Below are 23,762 nucleotides of genomic sequence, written 5' to 3'. Positions count from 1 at the left end.
TTCTTTTCTTTTCTTTTCTTTTCTTTTCTTTTCTTTTCTTTTCTTTTCTTTTCTTTTCTTTTCTTTTCTTTTCTCTTTTCTTTCTTTTTAAAGTGTTTTGCCACAGGGTGTGTGCACTTGCCAGAGAGAGACTGAGAGAGGGATGGACAGTGAGAAATCACCTCCTGGGAAGGTAGCCAGCTGCAACTCCTCCTCCTCCATTCTCCCCTTGGGAATTTGGGGCCGCATGCACATGCAACCAGCATGTTTTTCAAGCTGCCGCTCTGGGACTTGAAATGTGGAGTTGGCTGTGTGGGATCCAGTGCCTTAACTACCCTAGTTCCTTAATCACCATGCCACCTGCTGGCCCCGTTTTATTTTTGAATACTTTTTTTTTTTTTAATTGTGAGAGAGTGCATTCACTTACCAGAGGGAGAGAGAATGAGAGACCACCCTGATGGGGTATGCTCCCCCATCTCTACACCCTGTTGTCAGGATGTTGGGCACAGACGTCCACATGCTTGGCATGTATTTTTCTTTTTGCTGTAGGGTTTGTGTGCTCACCAGAGAGACAGAGACAGACAGACAGTGAGAAATTGCCCCCTAGGTGGATGGCCACACCGCAGTCCCTTCTCGTCTATTCTTCTCTCAGGATTTTGGGCATTCATGCACATGGTCCTTGTGTGAGTTTTAAGCTGCTGGGTCTGGGACTCAAACCATTGTCGAGTAACGGGAGTCCAGTGACTTAACTACTACACCATTTGCTGGTTTAGGCATGTTTTCAAGACAGCTGGGGCTGAGATTTGAACTGTGGTGTGGGACACTGCTTAAGCAGCCTGTTTAAGGATTTTTTTTTTTTTTAAAGTTTGTTTTTTCTTCTGGTTGAGGCTGGGGACACGGCCTCCATGACAGGGTTCTGGTGCCACTCTCCGTCCTAGCCTCAGCTGGCCCCGTGTCCACCCAGGGCACGCAGTACTGGTCCTCTCAAGGAGGCCTGCAGGTAGGGGCCTGGGGCCTGTTCGTGGTGAGTCTCGCAGGCCTCGTGTCAGGGCACGCGTGTACTGTATGTGGGGGCCTGGGACCTGTGTGTGGTGATTCTCGCAGAGCGGGCATTTGACTGCTGCACCCCGCTTGCTGACAGGGCTCGTGTGTGCGTGCGAGGGCGAGGGCAGTTCCCCTGGCAGGTTGCTGTAATGCCTGGGAACCTCTCTGGCTCTCCTGCTCAGTTGGACCCTGGCATTTTAGGGCTTCTGCTGCAATCCGGTCTGCTCCTGATGGTGCCGCAGAGGCTGGCCCTCGTGCATTTTTAAAAACGAACATAGACTTTTTTATTTCTTCTTGAGACGTTTCCTTGTTTATTATTATTATTATTATTTTATGATTTCTTTCGTGAGACTGAGAGACCAAGGTGGAGAGAGACAGGGTAGGTTCATCATGCCGAGATATCGCCCCCACCCCAGCCTGTCTGAGCTCAGGGGCAGGAGCTCAGCATGCTCAGGTGGACTCTCTGGTCTCTGGGGGCCCAGCCTCACTTGCGCGTTGCGTGACCTCTGCACCATGAGGGGACCCGAGGCAGCTCTGAGTATTAGGTTTAAGGAGTATGACAGCAGACTGTGTTAATGTAAAATATATTTTCTTACCTCGTCGTTGGTTCATAAATTTGAATTTGTTGATAGACTGTTTTACTTTTGCCAAGTATGTACAGTTTAAGAATCTCTGTTTTTTCCATTTGGGGGAAAACCATTAGCAGAGTCTCTGGGGTGTGTCTTGGCCACTGTTTAGTAAATACTTGCTTGTAGGGGCTGGCAGGTGGCATGGTGGTTAAGGGCACTGGACTCCCACATGGCCAACCGTGATTTGAGTCCCGGACCGGACGGTTTGGTTTCTTACTTTGTTTCTCTCTCTCTTTCACACTTTGTCCCTCTTTGGTCAAATCAAAATAAATAAATAGAATAATAAAAGTAAAGTTAAATAAAATAATTCTTTAAAAATATTTACTGTGGGGGGACCAGCAGTTAGCATAATGGCTATGTCGCTGGACTCCCACGTAGTCGACCGCGGTTCGCGTCCCGGACCCCGTGGCTTAAAACTCACGCCGGGCGCATGTGCGTGCGTGCCCAAGATCCCAAGAGGAGAATGGAGGAGAAGGGATTGCGGTGTGACCACCCCCCCTGGGGGGTGATTTCTCGCTTTCCATCTCTCTGTCTCTCTCTGCCTGTCTGGCGAGCGCACGCGCCCTATATCGAAAACCTCTCAAAAAAAGAAAATTTACTGTGTAAATGAATGCGCTGACTCTTCCCAGCTTTGTAGGCAGTAGTCAAAATAACTGAAGTAATGGCTAATGAAAATGGAGATACTAGAGGTATCTATCAGGACCAGCTTGTGGCATAATGGTTATGTTGCTGGACTTCCACGTAGTCTACCACAGTTTGAGTCCTGGACCCAGCAGCTTAAAACTATGCCGGGCGTGTGTGCATGTACGCCACAAATTCAAAGAGGAGAATGGAGGAGAAGGGACTGCGGCATGGCCATCCCCCCAGGGGGTGATTTCTCGCTTTCTGTCTCTCTGTCTCTGGCGAGTGCATGTGCGCTATAGCAAAAATATCTCAAAAAAATTGTTAATATTTGCTTTGTCTCTCTCTTATTTTAGGTATGGCCTCACAAGTCTTGGTCTACCCACCATATGTTTATCAAACTCAGTCAAGTGCCTTTTGTAGTGTGAAGAAACTCAAAGTAGAGCCAAGTGGTTGTGTATTCCAGGAAAGAAACTGTCCCCGGGCCTATGTGAATGGTGGAAACTTTGCAAGTTCTCATCCTTCCACAAAGGGTAGTGCTTTTCAGACTAAGATACCATTTAACAGACCTCGAGGACAGAACTTTTCGTTGCAGACAAGTGCTGTTGTTTTTAAAAACACTGCAGGTGCTACCAAGGTCCTCGCAGCTCAGGTGCAGCAGGCTCCATTGCAAGCGCCTCAGGCTGGGGCGTGGCAAAACAGGCTCTGTTTCCTACAGGGCCCCCCGCGATGTGGACTGAAGCGCAAGAGTGAGGAGTTGGATAACCACGGCAGCGCGATGCAGATTGTTGACGAGCTGTCCGTACTTCCTGCGATGTTGCAAACCAGCATGGGAAACCCAGTGACAGTTGTGACAACGACCACAGGGTCTAAACAGAACTGCACCTCCGGAGAAGGCGACTACCAGCTAGTGCAGCATGAAGTCTTGTGCTCCATGAAAAATACATATGAGGTCCTGGATTTTCTTGGCCGAGGCACCTTTGGCCAGGTAGTTAAATGCTGGAAAAGAGGGACAAATGAAATTGTAGCAATCAAAATCCTGAAGAATCACCCTTCTTATGCACGTCAAGGTCAGATCGAGGTGAGCATACTGGCGAGGCTCAGTACAGAAAATGCCGACGAGTTTAACTTCGTACGGGCTTACGAATGCTTTCAGCACCGGAACCATACTTGTTTAGTCTTTGAGATGCTGGAACAAAACTTGTATGACTTTCTGAAACAAAATAAATTCAGTCCCCTGCCACTGAAAGTGATTCGGCCTGTTCTTCAGCAGGTGGCTACTGCACTGAAAAAACTGAAAAGTCTCGGTTTAATTCACGCTGACCTCAAACCAGAGAATATCATGTTGGTGGACCCTGCTCGGCAGCCATACAGAGTCAAAGTCATAGACTTTGGGTCGGCCAGTCACGTGTCGAAGACCGTCTGTTCGACGTATCTGCAGTCTCGGTACTACAGGTAGGTGACAGCTGCTGTCGGTTATTTAGTGAACGTTCATTTCTACCAAGTGAAGTGGTTTTGTGTGTATATGTGGTTAAAGAGACTGTTTTGGTTAAATAAGGAAATTAAGACAAGATGAGTTTAGGCTTGATGTATTAAAAAGATCTAAAAATTCCAGGCATAAAATCTGCCTAAGCAGAAGAGAGATCTCCACTGCAGAGTTCTGTGCCAGAGACACCTGGTTATTTTTATTGGGAATGGAAGACACAAGGAATGATAGGTCATTGACAATACGCAGCAGAAGCTGTAAAATGTCAGGAGTGTTGGTTTTATGGTAACTTTCGTGTACATCTGTGGGCTTTTCAGCAGTTGGAAGATATAGATATACATATTATCATATATATATATATATAAAAGAACTATCTTTTCAATTTTATTTATATTTAAATATTATTTACTATTTTTTAAAAATTTGACCAGAGAGAGCTGGAAAGCAAGAAAGCAAACCATGAGGTCCAGGGCTTGAACTGTGGTCAGCCATGTGAGAATCCAGCAACTTAACCACCATGCTACTTGCTGGCCCATGAAATAGTTTATTAAAAGCATGGTCATATGTAGCAGTATAGAAAAATTATATATGATGATTCAGAAGTGATTCTGATGAATGAATTCTGATTTAATACCCTTCCATGGCTTCTCTGAGTGCCTAGGACACCTTTCCGTAACCAGCTGTGTTACGTTCTTTCTGTGTGGGTGCTGTGGGTGATGCTGCGTGGGGTTGGTTCCCGGGGATGTGAAGAAGAAACAGTTTTCATGTAGGTATTGAGGATGTGCTGTGATGCTGCCATGAGGACAAGGCCAGTGTGGAGTGCAGATCATCTGAGGGGCTAGCTCGTGATTACTGAGATTCAGAATGCCAGAAAGTCTGCGTCAGTGTGAAGAAGTGTTTGAATGAGTAGTTTTATAATTTGGGAATTAATTATTTCCGTTTCAGCCTGAATGAACTTATGATCCTCGGGTATCTATGGTCCCGTGAACTCCTACTTGATGGACAAATAGAAGATCCACCAGAATTGGTCTTTTTTTTTTTTTTTTTGAGAGGTTTTTGCTATAGGGCACCTGTGCTTGCCAGAAAGACAGAGACAGACAGAAAGCAAGAAATCACCCCCCAGGGGGGATGGCCACGCCACACTCCCTTCTCCTCCATTCTCCTCTCAGGATCTTGGGCACGCACGCACACGCGCCTGCCGTGAGTTTAAGCCACTGGATCCGGGACTCGAACCGTGGTCGACTACGTGGGAGTCCAGCAACATAGCCATTATGCCAACTGCTGGTCCCTATCATTCCTAAGTTGATAAACGAATGAATACCTGTAGTTTATTGTTAGAGATTTTAAATTGTTATAGATTTTGGCTTAACAAGGGGTAATTGTTTTCTAGTACCTCATTGCCTTGGCACTATTCCTGATTGATTACTCTGATATTAGCTTTCTCATAAAGTAGATGCTTGCATGCTGAACTACCCTGGATGGAATAAAGGGGAAATTAATTAGCTACTGCAAAACTCAGCTTTAAGTTTATGTCTTAACACCACTAGATCAGCAGTTGGAATCCCACGTTGTTTTTTCCCCTTAAATTGCTAGAGGGCACATATGCTTGCCAGAGAGAGACAGAAAGGGAGAGGGAGAAAGCAGTCCCCAGTAGGGCCTGGGCAGCCACAATCTCTTCTCCTTCATTTTTCTATCCTGTGTGGATTTTGGACATGCATGCCCATGTGCCTTCCATGTTCTCTTGGGACTGGGACTCAAACTGCATTCAGCCATGTGGGGCCCAGCTCCCTTAACCACTGGGCTGCAGGACCAGCTCCCAGAATCCCACATTTAAATCACTTAGTGATAATTAAGTTTAGGAATTATGAATATAGCCTGATTTACCTTTAGCCCATTCTTGATGTTTTTTAAAACATTATTTTTAAAAAAGTTTATTTCTTCCATGAGAGAGGAGGAGAGGGAGGGTGAGAGAGTGGGCACACCCAGCTGGGTCTGCACGCCACACTCTGCTAGCCTCAGCCAGCCCAGGTCACAGGTGTGCCTGTGGTGAGCAGGGGTCCTGGACCCAGGTCTGGGGCCTTCCTGTTGTCTGGCACCCAGTGTGTTGCGTTGCTGCTGTGCCCCTACTGTGGGCACGTGAGGGCACATCTGAGACTTAGAGTGCTGAGTGCCGTTCCTTAACTCTTCTGCTTAGTTTAAAAGGCAGTATGCTGTTAGAGCAGGGTAGTAGATCTTACTGTTATTACTTAAATTTATTTCTCTCTTCAGGAAGAGAGACAGAAACAGGCATCCCCAACAGGGTTTTTCTTGACCTAATCCACCCATAGTCAAAACCAGCCTGGATCATAGGCACACACGCAAGCATGCATGTGCCGGGTGTGTAGAAGGAGGCCCTAGGACGGGGGTCCAGGACCTTCCCCTGTGGGCCCAGCATTGCAATATTGTTGCAATTACTGTTGTGTTGTTAAGTGGCCCCACAGATCTTTCTAATATCACATAATTAGGTTTACTTCATTCTCTGTGCCTCTGATAAGTTTTTTTTTTTTTTCAATTTAATGCAATAACAACATTAACATTTGATCCTTGAACAAAATGATTTTTTTAGGGGGGGAGAGGTTTTTGCTATAGGTAAGTGTGTTCGTTAGAAAGACAGAAAGAGACAGAAAGCGAGAAGTCACCTCCTGGGGGATGGCCATGCTGCAATCCCTTCTCCATTCTCAGAATCTTGAGTATGCATGCACATGCACCCGGCGTGAGTCTAAACCACTGGGTTCAGGACTTAAACCACTGTTGACTAAGTGGGAGTTCAATGACATAGCCATTATGCCATCTGCTGGTCCTTGAACAAGATGAATTTTAACTCTGCAGGCTCATTTATGCAGTTTTTTTCATTAAAAACTGAAAGTGCATTTTCTGACCTTCATGATTTTCTTTTTTTAAAAATAATTACTTTAAAATTTTTATTATTTTATTTTAGAGAGATTTTTGCTATAGGGTACATGTGCTTGCCAGAGACAGACAGACAGAAAGTGAGAAATCACCCACAGGAGGGATGGCTGCGTCGTAATCCCTTTTCCTTCAGTCTCTTCTCAGAATTTTGGGCATCCATGCACATGTGCCTGACGTGAATTTGAAGCTGCTAGGCCCAAGACTTGAACTGCGGTCGATCATGTGGGAGTCCAGTGATGTAACCATTATGCCATCTGTTGGCACCTAATTTTATTTATTATTATTATTTTTTAATTTGACCAAAGAGACAGAGACAGAGTGAGCAAGCAAGCCGCCAGGTCTGCGATTCCAACTGCAATTGGCCATGTGGGAGTCCAGTGCTGTAACCACCACGACACCTGTTGGCCTCCCTCATGATTTTCTTAGTAGTATTTCTTTGTTATAACTTACTTTCTTATGAGAAAACAATGATGTAATCCATGTAACATCAAAGGTACTGGTAACTGACAGTTTATGTTGTTGGTAGGACGCCTGGTCAGCAGCAGGCTGTTAGTTCAGTTTGTGGGAGTTCAGCGTTCCATGTGGACTTGGAACTGTGGGTGCTGATGCCCTTTCCCTCAGCATTGTGAAGGGTTACCTGGGTTTTAAAATCCTCCCTAACAGTGTGAGGATAGTGCTCTTCTTCTTTGTATTCTGTGGATTCCTCTTAAGAGCTTTCAGTAGTCAGCCAGCATATTACATACACTCCCCCGTTCAGCCGTTAGGCCTGTATTTATCCACTTGTTAGTGAAGGACTTCACTTTATTTGGACCCTCATTATTCTGCATATCAGATTCAGTGCCACGTGATGTGGAGCCTCCTTTTCTATATTTGAAATGTTTTGGATGAGAGTGAATTAAAAAAAGCACCTCATTATTACTATTTTTTTTATACTTGGACTTTCTCTTGGTTTAAGTGTTTCAAGAAAGTAAAAGAGATCCTTTAGAAAGCAATCTGAAATGCTAAATATTTTATAATACTGGATTTCTAGCATTAGACCCTTGCATAAATATTAACCTGTCTTGAGAATGAAAATATTTGCTAAATATGATTAGTAATTGCTAAATATGATTACTAGATTAAAATTTGTGCTTATATATAAATTTCAAGCAAATAATTTACCTGACTTTCAGAAGCTATACTACAATTGCTATGTAAATTATAGGTTCTGTGTTTAGAGTTTAAAAAAAAAGTTGTTATTTGTAAACAGACTAAATATTTTAGTTGATGTTGCCTGAATAAGAAAACTAAAAATAGACTTGATGTCAGTTAGATCCAAGAGGTAAAAGAGTTAATAAATACTAAGGCAGATTGGCGAAAATGTAGTGTAGTCCTTAATCAGGTATTGTTTTAATATCTAGTGTAATTTTACTCAAAAATGGCAGCTAACCATTGCTCTCTTTTCAATATTTGTTTGCATTTTGTGTTTGGAACCAGGCCAGTTCTGCTTACTTTATGACTAGGCTACCTATAAATCTGATTAGGCAATAAGCAAAAGTGTCTTATACTTGATTTTTCACTCTTTGTTAAAAACATATTCTATTTTAGAAATGAAAATAGGAAGTGGAAGTTTACCAAATTAAATATTTTTAAGCTAAGCACAGTAGGAACACTCCCCATTTCCAAGGTAAACAGTTTGCACAAGTTCATGTGTTACTCTGTTTCTTTGAGCTGTGCAATACAGAAATGTAGTAGGGATACCTTAAAATAGATAGGGGCCAGCAGCCAGAAATTGTTGACTACTATAGATGGTGAGGCTGTCTAGCTCTTGCAGTGAAAGAAGCCAGAAGTACATGCTAAGGGCATTGAGTTGCTCAAGGTCAGCATGTTCTAAATTCAGCTGCTTGAGTGTGGTTTCTGTCAGGAACACATAGGGCTCTTGACTGCATAGAAGGTTTTAGGAGCACAAGGTGCTGCATTGAGGTGTGGTGGCAACATTCAAGTTCCAGATTTCTTTTTCTTTGTTAGTATAGAATTTTTGTTTGTGGTTCTGAGTCATTTCAGAACACAGAAACAGGAAATAGAGCTACAAAGTAACATGTGTAGCAGTTATACTCTGTTACTTTATGGAGTAATTGAGCATTAATAGCTTTTGAGTTAAAAAATGCATTATTTTGCATGCAATAGTTGACAAATAGACATGTAATGGTATATAGTTAATTTAGACTTATCAGTTCTTTTTCAGCATATTCCCACCTCTCATGCCTTCAAAAATGCTGAAGTATCAAAGACAAAGTTCCTATCGTAAAATTAAGGTACCAGACTCATAAAGTAATAGCTAACATTTCATTTAAGATACTTTATAGTAGAACGTTGTGTATGCATGCTGCATTTTTTTCTCCCAAAGTGTTTTCCCCATATTTCCTAGTTTCTTTTCATCTCTATGCCTTGGGTGATAATAGATGACATTTATATATGAGAAGTAGGAAACTGAGACACAGACCAAATTCACACTGTACTCAAAACTCCATATGTTTTTGTTGAGCCTTTTCTGTTTGCTGCCACTATGCTGGGTGCTAGCGATATGAGATGGTTAATACATGTTCATTAATTTACATTATTAATGATGTCAGCATACAATGTAGGTAAAAATAATTTGTTCCAAGAAATGCTGGGGCGGAGGTGTGTGCAGGATGCTGTGGGAACTCGAGAGCACTTAACTCTGAGGGGCAGAGGAGCCTTCTAGGGAGAGGTGATTCCCGTGAGCCCTGAGAGGATAAAAGAAGGACCTAGCGGTTCATCAAGCCGGCAGGAAGGCACTGCTCTGCAGTGCTGGAAGCTGTGTGGAAGACAGCGGGTTCAGACCCCAGACCTGAGCATGCATGGTGCGTGTAATCCTGTCTGGCTGCAGGGTCTGGAATTCAATTCTGGATCACACTTTCGTTATTTGCCGTGTCTCTTGGGGGTCCTCTGATCAGGAACAGTTTCTGAATCTTCCTCTTCTTCATGGCTCCTTTCAGATATGATTTGCAAATATTTTCTGTCATTCCATAGGTTGCCTTTGCATGCTTGTTAAAAACGTAGTCCATTTGTCCATTTTTGCTTTTGTTGCTCATGCTTTTGATATTCAGATCAAAAACATCATTGCCAAGTCTAATATCATGAAGCTTTTTCCTTGTAGTTTCTTCTAAGAGTTTTATAAGTTGTAGATCTCTAATCGATTTGAGTTAATTTTTTACTTTAAGATTTTTGGCCATAAGGACACATGCATTTGCCAGAGAGAGAAAGACAGAGAGAGGGAAACTGAAAAATCACCCCCCCTTGGGGGATGGCCATGCTGCAATCTTGTCTCCCACATTCTCTTGGGATTTGGGGCATGCACCTGGTGTGATTTTTAAGCTACTGGGTCCAGGACTTGAACTGTGGTCAGCCACTCGGGAGTTCAGTGCCTTAACCATCATGCCCACCTACTGGCCCCATTTGAGTTAATTTTTATATATGGTATAAAATAAGGATCTAACTTCATTCTTTTGCATGTGAATATCCAAGTTATATGAACATCATTGATAAGGCTGTTCTTTTCCCATTGACTGGTCTTGGGACCTTTGTTAAAGATCATTTGACCATTTACATAGGTTTTATTTCTGGGCTCTTTTTTTATTCTGATTGACTTATTTTTATGTCTTTTTGTTTTAAAAAAAATTGCTGTGGTGCACATGTGCTTGCCAGAGAGAGGGAGAGAGAGAGAAAGTGAGAATGCACCCTATGGGGAGGATGGTCATGGTGCAATCCCTTTTTCTTTACTCTCTCCTCAGGATTTTGTGTACACACGCGTACACGCCTATCAAGTTTTTTCAAGCCACCAAGTTTGGGACTCAAACTGCACAGTCAGCTCTATGGGATTCAGTTGCCTTAACACTACACTAACTGTCTGGCCACACATTTTTATGTCTTCATGCCAATACCATACTGTTATAATATATTTTGAAATCAAGAAGTCCTGTAACTTTTTTGTTTTGTTTTGCTTTTCAATTGTTTTGCCTATTCATGGTTCCTTGAGATGTTTTCATTTTTATCATTTCCCTCAAAATTAGATGTCACAGGACCAGCAATTGGCGTAATGGCTATGTTGCTGGATTCCCACATAGTCTACCGTGGTTCGAATCCTGGACCCAGTGGCTTAAACTCACGCCGGGCACATGTGCATGCGTGCCCAAGATCCCGAGAGGAGAATGGAGGAGAAGGGATTGCGGCGTGGCCATCCCCCACGGGGGGGGGTGAGTTCTCACTTTCTCTCTGTCTGTCTGGCGAGCGCACGCGCCCTACAGTGAAAATCTCTCTCTCAAATTTTTTTTCCCTTTATAATAGCTAGAAATCTAATACTTCTAGGCATATAATAAGTTTTATTAGGCATTGAGAAGTTGATTAACAAGTGTGTTACATGCACATATTTAATTTGAGACACAAATATATCTCATTTTTAAATCCTGAAATGCTAGAACCAAGGGTGTTAGTACCTTGCTTAGAGCACTGTCCTTGGGCTTGCTGCCAGTGAGGACATGTTAAACAAGACCCCCTTAGTACAGTTCCTAAGGAGCCATTCTGTAGAGGGAGGAGGGGAGGGAGGGAGGCCTAGTATTTGTCCTGTGTTACACCCTGCCGTTCGGAAACAGTGTCGGGCTTGACCTAGATATTCTGAGTATTTGTTAGTGCCTCCGAAGGTTATCTAGACATTTTTCCTTTCTAGCATTCTGTGATCCCTGCGTGCTCAGGCACTTGTAACTTCCAATTCCTCTCTTCCTAGTTTTCTGTATACTTCTTGCTATCCTTCTTCCTGAAATGAAATATGTAGTATGTTATTTGTATAATCATTCTCCACATTTTAATGAGTCTATTCTGGAGACTTACATTATATATAAGTTAATTCTTTCCAATTAATGTCCCTTTTGAAACTCCTTATTTATGTAGAGACAAATCAGTACATATGATTCACTAGATTATTTCAGTAGTATGAAATGGTAGTAAGATGAATAAGACGGTAGAAACTGAGTAGAACTAGCAAACCATGAATTCTCAATTTTAATTCTAATTCTCTTATTGTTTGGTTGATTATATATGACTTTTTTTTTTTTTTTTTTGGCTATAGGGTATGTGCACTTGCCAGAAAGGTAGAGAGAAACAGAGACAGAAAACAAGAAATCACCCCCCGGGGGGATGGCCACACTGCAGTCCCTCCTCCTTCATTCTCCTCTCGGGATCTTGGGCACGCACGCACACGCACCTGGTGTAAGTTTAAGCCACTAGGTCCGAGGCTTGAACCGCGGTCGACTACATGGGAGTCCAGTGACATAGCCATTATGCCGTCTGCTGGTCCCTATATGTGACTTTTGAAGAGGCTGTTTAACTTGTATATTAATGGTTAAAGCTGAAATTATTACTGTCCTCTTACCTGATGGGTGTGATATTTTATAACTGTACTATATTAATGCTAAATGTTAATTGTCAAGCAGAGGGCAAAACATTTTAAATTCTAGGTTGCAGAATGAGTTTAATTTTATACATTGTGGCTACAAAATATGTACTAAATATGAAATCTTTAAAAAATTCACAAAGTGCATATTATGAAAAAACAATGGATTTAAAAAGTTTTAGTACCAAAGTAAACTAACTTTGGTTCCATTTTTCCACAAACTTATTGAAATCCTTATCATATATTACCACTGAAACTAGTCTGCTCTGTCATTTTGTATCAGCTCTGGATGACTTGTATCAGCTCAGAATGGCTTATACCTGCTGCTTATAAGTTAAAAGACTTTTGTGATGGCTTTAAATTCTGTTGAATAAAAGCCTTTAATTTCAATGGTTATTTTTTCCTTGTGCTCTATATGAGGGGTAAGAGTCTTCAGAAAGCTCATGCATAGGCAGTGTGAAAAAGCTGCATGGATTTTAAACACTTGTTGCACCACCTCAGTAACCTCGCACTGTAAGTCAGTCTCCTCATACAGCTGTGTTCTGAAGGCTCTGACACGCCCTGAGTGTGTGTGGCAGCAGAGCGCGGTGTTCTCAGTGGTGGGTGCTGCTTGACCGCGCACACCAGCAGATGCGTGTGCTTGTGTGTCTGTCCTCAGTGTTTGTCTGTGAATGGAACTCACCCGGATGTTACTCACAGGCGTGTGCTGCGTGGAAGAGTGCCAGTTCAGTGACCAGTGAATAATTTAAGTATCAGCTGGTATGGCAAGATTGTATTTCTTGGGGGACAGAATCTAATATGTGCTAAACTTTGACATTAAAAGGAACTAATGTTTCTTTTGTGGGATAAAACTGAACTACAGAAAAAAATATGTGTATATTTAGCTAACAGTCAATATGCTACATAAGAAATTACTTAATATTTTTTGAGAGATTTTTAAAAATGGAACTTTATAAACGTGTGTATATATATATATATATAGAGAGAGAGAGAGAGAGAGAGAGCGCGCAAAAGGGAGAGAGAGAGAGAGAGAGAGAGCAAAAGAGAGAGAGAGAGAGAGAGCAAGCTGCTAGGTCTGGGACTGGAACTGCGGTCAGCCATGTGGGAGTCCAGTGCCCTTAACCACCATGCCACCTGCCAGCCCCAACTTAATATTTTTTAAATTATAAAAGTAATAAGAGCTCACCATCAGGAAAAAAAGCATTAATAAAGAATGGTTTGAAGTAAAACAGGAACAATTTATCTGTTTATAATAATGTTCTTTTTATTTATTTATTTATTTATTTTGGAGAGGTTTTTGCTACAGGGCGTGTGTGCTCGCCAGAGAGACAGAGAGAGACAGAAAGCAAGAACTCACCCCCCCATGGGAGATGGCCACGCTGCAAGCCCTTCTCCTTCATTTTCCTCTCGGGATCTTGGGCACACACACACACACACACACACACACACCTGGCGTGAGTTTAAGCCACTGGGTCCAGGACTCGAACCATGGTCGACTACATGGGAGTCCAGCGATATAGCCATTACGCTAACTGCTGGTCCCATAATGGTCTTATTTTATAATTTTAGAACATAATTTTTTTTAATCAATCCTCTGTGATACAGCGTGTTTCTGATAATGCCACAGAGAACTTTCTCATAGTCCACAGACAATTGTACATGCATTTGCATAATGTATTTATTAATTCTTTTGGTTTTAAATCTGCCAAAGGGCATGTGTGCCAGAAAGAGAGTGGGAGACAGAAAATGTGAAAGCATCTTCATGGGGAATGTTCACAGCACAGTTCTCTACCTCTTGTTCCTTTTGAGATTTTGGGCACACATGCACATACTCCTGCTGTGTTTTTCAAGCTGCCGGGTCCTGGACTCAAACAACACAGTCAACTATTTGGAATCCAGCTGCCTTAATCACCACTGGCAGGCCCATCATAATGTATTTCTAGAAGGAGAATTGTGAGGTTAGATGACCATGTGCATTTTGTTGATGAACACTGACAAATTTCTTTCCAGAAATGTACTATTTTAATTTATATTTTCACCAATAGCGTATGCAACTTCTTGTCATCACAAACATATCTCTGGTATTTAAAATGTTTGACTTTGGATAGGCAAGAAACAAAACCAGTTTTTAATTTGTGCGAGGTTAAAAAAAGGTTTAGACCCATTTTCTCTGTCACATGTGAAGCTGGTTGACACTCCTGTATGTGCAGAATGAGAATGTAAAGGTAAACAGAGTCCACTGCTTACGCCTTAGCCACTGTGCTAGGGACTTGCTGTTATGTGTGGGGAGTGGGTGCTGGATGGGCTGAGTGGGGGTTGGGAGGCTGCGGGAGGTGGAAAACGTGAGAAAGCTCCCCTCATGGGGAATGATTTTTGTTGCAGATCTCTTCCATCTCTCCCCTTTGTGGGATTTTGGGTGCACAGGCACCTGGCATGTTCCTTCCTCAGGCCGTAGCATTTGAAACTCAGATAGGCAGTTGGCCATGTGGGATCCAGCTGCTGTGACTACCAGGCCACGGGCTAGCCTGAATAATTTAATTACTTTTTGCTCTTACAACAACCACGATCAATTTGCAATAGTGCCTTTATTTAACAGATGGGGAATTGGAGACTGAGCTGTGTAAGCAACTTCCCCTATGGGGCGCAGCACGGCACTTGCTGGGCTGTGATTGGAGCTCAGTCGTTCCACTCATTTCCCACATTCCTCCTCTGGGAATTTTCCCTCCTCTCCCTGAAACATCTCTCAGGATGACTTGTTTGTTAATCATCAAATCTGATGGATTTTTTTTTTTTTAAGTCTGCATCTGGCTAGGACTCTCATTCTGCCTAGTCAGTGCCTTATTTTATTGAAAGTTCTCTGTTGGCTTCGTGAATACCTGAATACCGTAGCCCCAGGGTCTGTAACTTCCTGAGAAACTCCCCTTTCCTCACCTCTTAAATGAGTGCGCCCTCCAAGGTTTAGTCCTGGGCCCCTTTCTCCTTCTTCTCTCTATAAAGACTTCAGTTTCAATTGAGTTTATCTGGTAAACCACCTCCCTGCAGCTGCATCTTTCTTTGAACACCGAACTTCTTTTTCCAACTCTTGCCTTCTATATATATATATATATATATAAAATTTAAGATATTGTTGCTATAGGGCGTGTGCGCTCACTGGAGAGACAGAGACAGAGAGGCAGAAAATGAGAAATCACCTCCTGGGGGGATGGCCACGCCACCAGTTGCTTTCCCTCCATTCTCCTCTTGTGATTTTTAGGCATGAACACACACGCACCCGGTGTGTTAAGTCTGCTAGGTCTGGGATTTGAACTGCAGTAGGTTATGTGGGAGTCCAGTGATATAACCATTACGCTGCTGGTCTCTTATCCTCCTATATTACAGACCAAGATTAATATGCTGCTCAGTATTGGAAACTTCGAATTCTTTGGCTTAGAAGTTTATTTCCCTATCATTAATTCTGATCATTGTGTAATCTACCTTTTTTTCTGAAATATCTCCATGTTAAATTTTGCTATACTTTTCTCTCTGCCCTACTCTGGCCTGGACTTCTGCATGAGATTAGTAATTTGATTTTTCAACTCGTAGTCTCTGCCAGTTCCAGTTTATCCTCCAGTATCTGAGATGTGCTGTGGATTGATGAGGCCACAGAAACACACACATCTAACTGGAGTCATCAAATAGCGTCCTTTTGTGTCCAGCGTATTTCAGTGAGTGTGATGTTTGCGGTCTGTCCATACTGCGTGTCAGAACTGCACTCCCTTTGTGGCTACATATATTCCATGGGTTCTTGATCCACTCATCTGCTGGCGGACATGAGTTGCTTCTGCTTTTTCTGTTTCTGTTTGCATTCTCTCTCTCTCTCTTTCTCACTCAGGATCTTGCTAGGCTGCCCAACCTAATGATTCTCCTGCCTCTGCCTCCCAAGCGGCATGGATTACAGGGTTACAGGCGGGTGCCGCCCAGCCCAGCCCTTTTGGTTTTTGTGACTCATGCTGCTATGGACATTGGGATGTTGTCTTTTTGTTGTTGATTTTCAAGAGATGTAAAATCCTTACCAAATATATGATTTGAAAGTATTTCTTCCAGTTTTTTGGGTTTTTTTTTTACACTTTTAATATATATATATTTTTAATGTGATGCTGATTTTTTTTGAAATTTATTGGTTTCTTCCAAGAGCTAAACACACGTGTGCCCACACACAGCACTTCCAACAAGATGTTTTTATTTATTTATCTATTTATTTACAGTCATTCACTGTACATCAATACAGTCTGCAAAATCAGATTTTCCATCCAGCATACACTATATATTGGCTCAGTCAAGGATATTACCGTACATGTTATCAACAAATAATGGTCTATTTCTTGTTTCTTATATATTGTGCTTTTCCCCCCTTGATTCCCTACCTCTCACACTGACAACTCCCCTCCTTCTCCCACACTGTCTCTGGTATCTACAGTTGTTTTCCATGCCTTTCCCTCCTTCCACATTTTATTGATTCCCTAAAGATCTTAATTGATTTAAAGATTTTCAATAGCAAGCACAACTGATATATACATATTTATGAATGCATATCTAACTTCAGGCGTAAACCTCAGTGAGTAAAGTGAGCATACTATAAATATAAAGTAGCACCTCACTGGGGATATATAGCTTACTATAGTCATTAAATAGGTACTAATAGGTATTTTTAATGCATTTTTTAAATTAAAGTTTTACGTTTTAATAGATCGAAATAAAAAAATGTTAAGAGAAATTTACTTAAAACTTAAAGCCAGGGAATAGGTTAGGATTCAGTTCAAATAGTAGGTAGATAAACCAACCTATTGGCAGTTCAAGAAAAGACAAAAATCCTTGAACATGGAAATCAAAGCAGCAAAGAAAATCAGTAACACTTTAGTCTAAAGTAAAAAATAAATTCTATTTCACTGGTTCAGTCCGGCTATGATGTGCCTCAGGGAAGATCTTCTTGGGTCGAGTCTATGCGGGGTCCTTTGTATTTCTTGTGTCTGAGTATTTAAGCGCCTCTCTAGGTTTGGAAAATTTTCTTCCTAGGTTTCATGGAATAGATTATCAATGCCCTTATTAGTTTCTTCACCTTTTGGGATACCAATGATCCAGACGTATGGTGTTTTAGTGGCATCTAGTCTTACTCATATGTTAATCTCATTTTGGGGGCTTATTTTCTCAGTCTTTTTGGTGGATTTCTCTAGGTCAGATGTTTTGTCTTCTACATCTGAGATTTGATCTTCTGCATGATCTAATCTGCTTTGGATATTTTCAACAGAAGTTTTGATTTCCTATATTACAGCCTTCATCTCTAACAATTCTGTTTGATTCTTTTTTATGACGTGTATCTCCTCTTTCAGATCGTCCAAGAACTTCCTTATCTTTTGGAACTCAGTGTCTCTTTTCTCCTGCATCTTCTGAAATTCGTTTTCTCTATTCTCTTGCATCTCTGTTAGCTTCGTCACTATGAATAGTTTAAATTCTTTATCTGACATTTCCATGAGTTCCCTTGTATTCTTTGTGGAGGAAGAGGAGTTATTCTTTTCCATGAGAGGGGAGAGATTTTCTTGATTTCTCCTATTTCATGTGCCTCTGCAGTGGTTTCTGATCATCTGATGGGTTATACGTTTCTTCCTATTTTTGGAGTTAAATTTGAGCAATCAGAGGAATGCAGAAGGAGGTGACCTGCAGTCTGTAAACAGTACCGCTTTTCTCCCTTTGTGCAACCGATTCAGTGAAAGCTGAGGATTAATCTGACCCTAAAAGTATACAGATATTTGGCTCCTGAGCACCTAGACCTGTCTAGAAAATCAGTGTGTGGAGGCTGACTCCTGAATAGACTGGGGAGCAAGCAGGAGGGCGAAGTCTGGGTAGAGGGCCTTTGGTGGCCGAAATCCCAGACGGGATCTTGACACCGTGGTCTGCCTGCCATCCTCAGCCAGCCCTGAACCGTGGGCAGGCTTGCACCTAGACAGGGCGGTCTCAGACCCTGAGGGCTGCCTTACAGCGTTGCACTTGACTGCTGTGCCACTGTCTGCTCCGTCGTGTCTTTCATTGTACACGTTTTTGTGCTGAAGGTTTTTGTTTTTATTTTTGCCATAGTGTCTTTGTTGAAGAGATAGAGACAGAGGGAACATGAGAAGTCACCCCCTTCATTTTCTTCTCGAGATTTTTGGGCACACACCTATGCTTTGCATGATTTTCAAGCCACTGGGGGCTCCCATGTGGGAGTCCAGCGCCATAAGCTCTATGCCACCTGCTGGTCCCTATTGTATGAGGTTTTTAATCTTAATAAATTTTAATTCATCAAAATTTTCGGGACCAGCAGTTGGCGTAATGGCTATGTTGCTGGACTCCCATGCAGTTTACCGCAGTTCAAGTCTCAGACCCAGTGGCTTAAACTCAGACTGGGTGCACGTGCCTTTGTGCCCAAGATCCCGAGAGGAGAATGGAGGGAAGAGATTGGGGTGTGGCCATCCCCCCTGGGGAGTAGTTTCTTGCTTTCCATCTCTCTGTCTCTGTCTTTCTGGCAAGTACACATGCCCTATAGCAAAAACCTCTCAAAAAAATTTTTTTTTTCTTTTGTGGCTTATGGTTTTGATGTAAAAATCACTAAATCTGAGGCCATGAAGTTTCCTCCTATGTTTTATTGTAAGAGTTTATAGTTTCAGCTTTTACATTTAGGCTTTGATTCTGGGAGTCAGTAGTCTGCCTTCATTTTTTTATATGTGTATTCCCATCTCCCCAGCACCACTCGTTGGGGAGGCTGTTCTTTCTTCACCGATGGCCTTGGTACTCTCCTGGAAATAAATTGGCCATAAACGTCAACGCTCATTCCCAAGTCTGAATTCCATCCCAGTGCTGTGTGTGTCTGTCTTTTGCTGATATTACACTTCTCAATCACTGTAGCTTTGTGCCAGCTTTTGAAATTGGTAAGAATCCTGCAATTTAAATTTATTTTTAAAGATTGTTTTTGGCTTTTCTGGGTTCCTCAAAATCCCATGTGAATTATGTTGTGATTTTGAAGGGAGGGCACTCAATCTGTGTGTTACTTTGTTTAGTCTTATCATCTTAGCGATATCCAGGCTTCCGTTCCTGGAACACGGGGCGTCTTCATTTATTTAGGTCTTGTGTAATTTCTACTAGTAGAAGATTTTGTACTTCTCGATCTATGTAAGTCCTTTACCTCCTTGGTTAAATTTTAGTACTATTAAAATTTTTAAATGATACTGTCATTTGTCTTTTGGGTCATTTATTACTTGTATAGAAATAAAGCAGATGTCTGTGTGTAGATTTTGTATCCTGCAACTGTGATGGCAACCTGGCGATTGTGAGTGATTTTATTTGCTCAGCTGAGATTGATCACTTTATTGCTTTGTTCCTTCTTTGCCTTCAGTTCCTAATATGTGCTTTTCTTTTCTTTTTCTTTTATTGGGGGGAGTGGGGGGTTTGCTATAGGGTGCGTGCGCTCACCAGAAAGACAGAGAGACAGAAAGTGAGAAATCACCACCCAGGGGGGATGGCCTTGCCGCAGTCCCTTCATTCTCCTCTCAGGATCTTGGGCACGCACGCACATGTGCTTGGCGTGAGTTTAAGCCACTGACTTGGTCCAGGACTCGAACCGCGGTTGACTACATAGGAGTCCAGCGACATAGCCATTACACCAATTGCTGGTCCCTGCTTTTCTTTTTTTTAGAATTATTTAATTTCATTTATTATTATTTTTCAGTTTGCTTTAGAGCATGTGCACTCGCCAGAAAGAGAAAGAGAGAGAGAGAGAAAGTGAGAAAGCAAGCTGCCAGAGAGAGAGAGAGAGAGAGAGAAAACAAACTACCACTTGTGGGACTTGAACCATGTTTGGCCATGTGGGAGTCCAGCACCTTAACCATTATGCCACTTGCTGGCCTCCTAATATATGTGCTTTTCAGGAAATGTCACAAACTAATGATCTCTTAGAAACCTAACCTTAGTGGCATGAAGATTGTAGCCTATCCTTGGCGTTGAAATACCTCTGTCCAGTTGAGGAAACTTGATGAAATTAATATAGAAAGGGACTTTAACGTCGGAAATGTGGGAGTAGTATGTTCTGTGCTCAGGAAGCATTCGCAGTGGTCAGTAGTTTTATAGCGCACCTCTGATAACCCGCGCCCCGTATTGCTCTCCTTATGGCGGGGTCTCTGGGTCTCTACCTGCCATCTCCCTGGTGAGAAGCTACTCCATGTCATAGCAGAGTGCTCCTGGCAGCTTAAACTCTCTGTGTGTGTGTATGCATGTTCCTTGAACCTCAGGGCTAGATTAATCACAATAGTTCCTAAAGATACATACAGTGTTTTATGTTAAGGCTGTTGTCATAGCGACAGAAATCATTTTAAAGCTGTTTGACTTTTAGAAAACATTTATATAGACATTTAGTCTAACTTTATTTATTTTTAAAATTTTATTCATTCATTCATTTATTTTAATTTGACCAGAGAGAGAGACACATACACTCAGAGAGAGAGAGAGAGAGAGAAAGTAAGTGAGAAAGTGAGAAAGCAAGCCACCAGTCCCAGTTCTGGGACTCGAATCACGGTCAGCCATGTAGGAGTGTCCAGCGCCTTTACCATCACACCACCTGCTGGTCTCCCTAGTCTAACTTTATAGAAGATGCTTCTGAAATTTAGTGTACTTAAATGATAACTGACATATCAGCACGTACAAATAACTCTCTTTAAAATTTTTTATTAAGAATGAGACCAGCAGTTAGCGTAATGGCTATGTTGGTGGACTCCCACGTAGTCGACCACGGTTTGAGTCCCAGACCCGGTGGCTAATCTCACACCGGGCGTGTGTGCATGTGTGCCCAAGATCCCAAGAGGAGACTGGAGGAGAAGGGGTTGTGGTGTGGCAATCCTCCCCTAGGGGTTGATTTCTCGCTTTCTGTCTCTCTGCCCCTCTCTGTCTTTCTAGCAAGCTCACGCGCCCTGTAGCAAAAACCTCTCCAAAATTTTTTTTTTTTATTAAGAGATTTTTGAGTGTTGTAACTTAGCAACTGCTCTTGATAGATGAAACATGAACAGGTAATTCTGTCTGGAAATGAAATGCATTTCTGACTCTAATGTTTACAAAATATTTGCTATTGACTAGTCAGATACTAATGCAAATTATTGATTTATCAATCTCTTGTAGTATTAGGTTCCGAACTATATATTTGACATATTGGTAATGAATGTTAAATCTTTGCTGTTTTTTTATCTTCCACTTCTTAGGTTTAAAATTTAATAGGCTTTGAAAACATTTATTATAGCTGCTATTCTTTGTACTTGGTGCTTTGATCTGGGTCATTGTACTGCATACTTAAAAGATTAAGTGGCCTCGCAATGAGGGTATTTTTAATTGTGCTATTTTTAGCCTATGGCACCAGCTACATTTGAATGAGTGTCTATTATGAGAGCCTGTCCCTTGATTACATTTCAGCATGTTATTAGGTAGCTGCAGGGAGCGTCATCCTGAAGACAGTGTTTGAATGCCAGTATTTTGTAGTGAGGCTATTTCTTACGGCAGCAATGTTTTTATTGTATGAAAGACATTTATAAGTTAAAAGGAAAAATACTTCTTTTGCAATCTATTTACCTTTTTTGTTGACCATTTTTGAAAAGAGCCATTCTGCAGGGTATCGAGTTGGTGCTGATTAAACTGGATGTAAACCTAACACTGACATTTGAATGGTTAGTCTGTGTTACACTTCCAGTTGGACAGATGATTTTTTTGGGGGGGAGAGGTTTTTGCTATAGGGTGCTTGTGCATGTGCCAGACAGACAGAGAGACAGAAAGCAAGAAATCACCCCCCAGGGGGAATGGCCACACCGCAGTCCCTTTTCCTCCATTCTCCTCTCAGGATCCTGGGTGCGCATGCGCAGGCACCTGGGTTGACCCGCGGTCGACTACATGGGAGTCCGGCCACATAACCATTACATTAACTGCTGGTCCTTGATCTTTCATATTTTCATAAGTTTTATGATTTGTGAGGATTCTTGGGAGGTCCTCTAGTGTAACTTCTGACGTGCTTAGAAGAATCTCTTTTGTGCTGCTCCCTCCACAGGCGTAGAGCTTGAGGGGACACCTCCAGTATTCTCTTCTTCCCAGGGCAATGGATGCTCCCCCCCTCCTCCTTTCTAGATCGCCAGGGCGTGTGCCCTTGGCAGGGACAGATGGAGGGGAGAGGGCCCCTGCAATGGCATGTGGTCGTCCTTTCTCCTCCGCTTCTCCTGTAGGAACTTGGGACACACTTGGATGTGCCTGTGCCTGGTGTGTTTTGAATTGCAATTGGCTGTGGGGGATCCGGCTTAGTCACAAGTCTGTGGAGTCGGCTTGCTAGGATTTTCTTAGTTTCTGGTTAGCTTTTTTTTTTTTTTTAAAGAATGATTTTATTTAAATTTATTTATTATTATTATTATTGTTATCTTGTTTGATTGGGAGCGGGGGTGGGGGGGAGTAAGAAAGCAAGCCACCAGGCCCCAAACTTGAACAGTGGTCGGCCATATGGGAGTCCAGTGCCTTTAACCACAATGCCACCTGCCGGCTCTGTTCCTGGTTAGTTTTAAAATCAAAGGTGATATGGAGTACCAGCAGATAGTGTAATGGCTACATCACTGGACTCATGTAGTCAGTTGATCGCTGTTCGAGTCATGGACCCAGTGGCTTAAACTCAAGCCGGGCGTGTGTGCGTGCTTGCCCAAGATCCCAAGAAGAGAATGGAGGAGAAGGGATTGTGGCATGGCCATCCCCCCGGGGATGATTTCTCGCTTTCTGTCTCTGTTTCTCTCTGTCTTTCTGGTGAGCACATGTGCCCTATAACAAAAACCTCTCCAAAGAGAAAAAAAAGGTGATATGATGAGAGAGGAAAAAACCACATGGATGATAAGTATAGCATCTGAGTAGCAGAGCTTTTAGTAAAAGTTCAATAGTTTTAGTAATCCTAGGGATTATTTATTTTAAAATATAGTAGTCAAGAGCTTGGACTCTGAATCCATAAAGCCTGGATTTGAGTCCCAGCTGCCTCTCTTATAGCTGTGTGACCTTAGGCAAATTCTTTACCCTTGTATCTGTTTCTTCATCTTTTAAAAGAATTCGTGTAGATATCCATGAGTTATTATTTATGAAGTGCTTAGATCTTTGCCTGGCTCACAGTGTTATGTAAGTGCTTGATGTTATCATATATATATATTTGGAGAGATTTTTGCTATAGGGCGCTTGCGCTCACCAGAAAGACAGAGATAGACAGAGAGAAAGCGAGAAATCTCCCCCCGGGGGGATGGCCATGCCGCAATCCCTTCTCCTCCATTCTCCTCTTGGGATCTGGGGCACGCATGCACGTGTGCCTCGCATGAGTTTAAGCCACTGGGCTCGGGACTTGAACCGCAGTTGACTACATGGGAATCCAGCGACAAAGCCATTACGCTAACTGCTGGTCCCGTTATCGTATATTTTTAAAAGAATTTATAAAGAATGAAAAGTTGGTTTAAAAATGCAGTGGGTTGACACTGTGGCCTAGTGGTTAACAGAGCCAGATCCCACATGGCCAACCATGCAGTTTGAATCTTGGACCTGGTAGTTTGAA

At 42.3% G+C, this 23,762-nt stretch overlaps 1 protein-coding gene across 6 annotated transcripts in view; it reads left to right on the top strand.

Annotated features, from left to right (window-relative positions):
- The window catches only part of HIPK3 (homeodomain interacting protein kinase 3), a 108,738-nt gene that overhangs the window by 28,104 nt on the left and 56,872 nt on the right, over positions 1-23,762 (top strand). For all 6 annotated transcript variants that reach the window (XM_014593083.2, XM_006162113.3, XM_006162112.3 and 3 more), the window contains exon 2: positions 2,630-3,728. In XM_014593083.2, coding sequence (XP_014448569.1) covers positions 2,632-3,728 — 1,097 coding nt within the window. In that variant the 5' untranslated portion in view covers positions 2,630-2,631. The remainder of the gene's footprint in view (positions 1-2,629; positions 3,729-23,762) is intronic.

Source organism: Tupaia chinensis, unplaced genomic scaffold (genome assembly GCF_000334495.1).
Source record: "Tupaia chinensis unplaced genomic scaffold, TupChi_1.0 Scaffold139733_1, whole genome shotgun sequence".
In the NCBI taxonomy this organism is placed as follows: Eukaryota; Metazoa; Chordata; class Mammalia; order Scandentia; family Tupaiidae; genus Tupaia; species Tupaia belangeri.
Note: the sequence above shows the minus strand (reverse complement) of the source record. Positions and strands in the feature narration are given on the sequence as shown.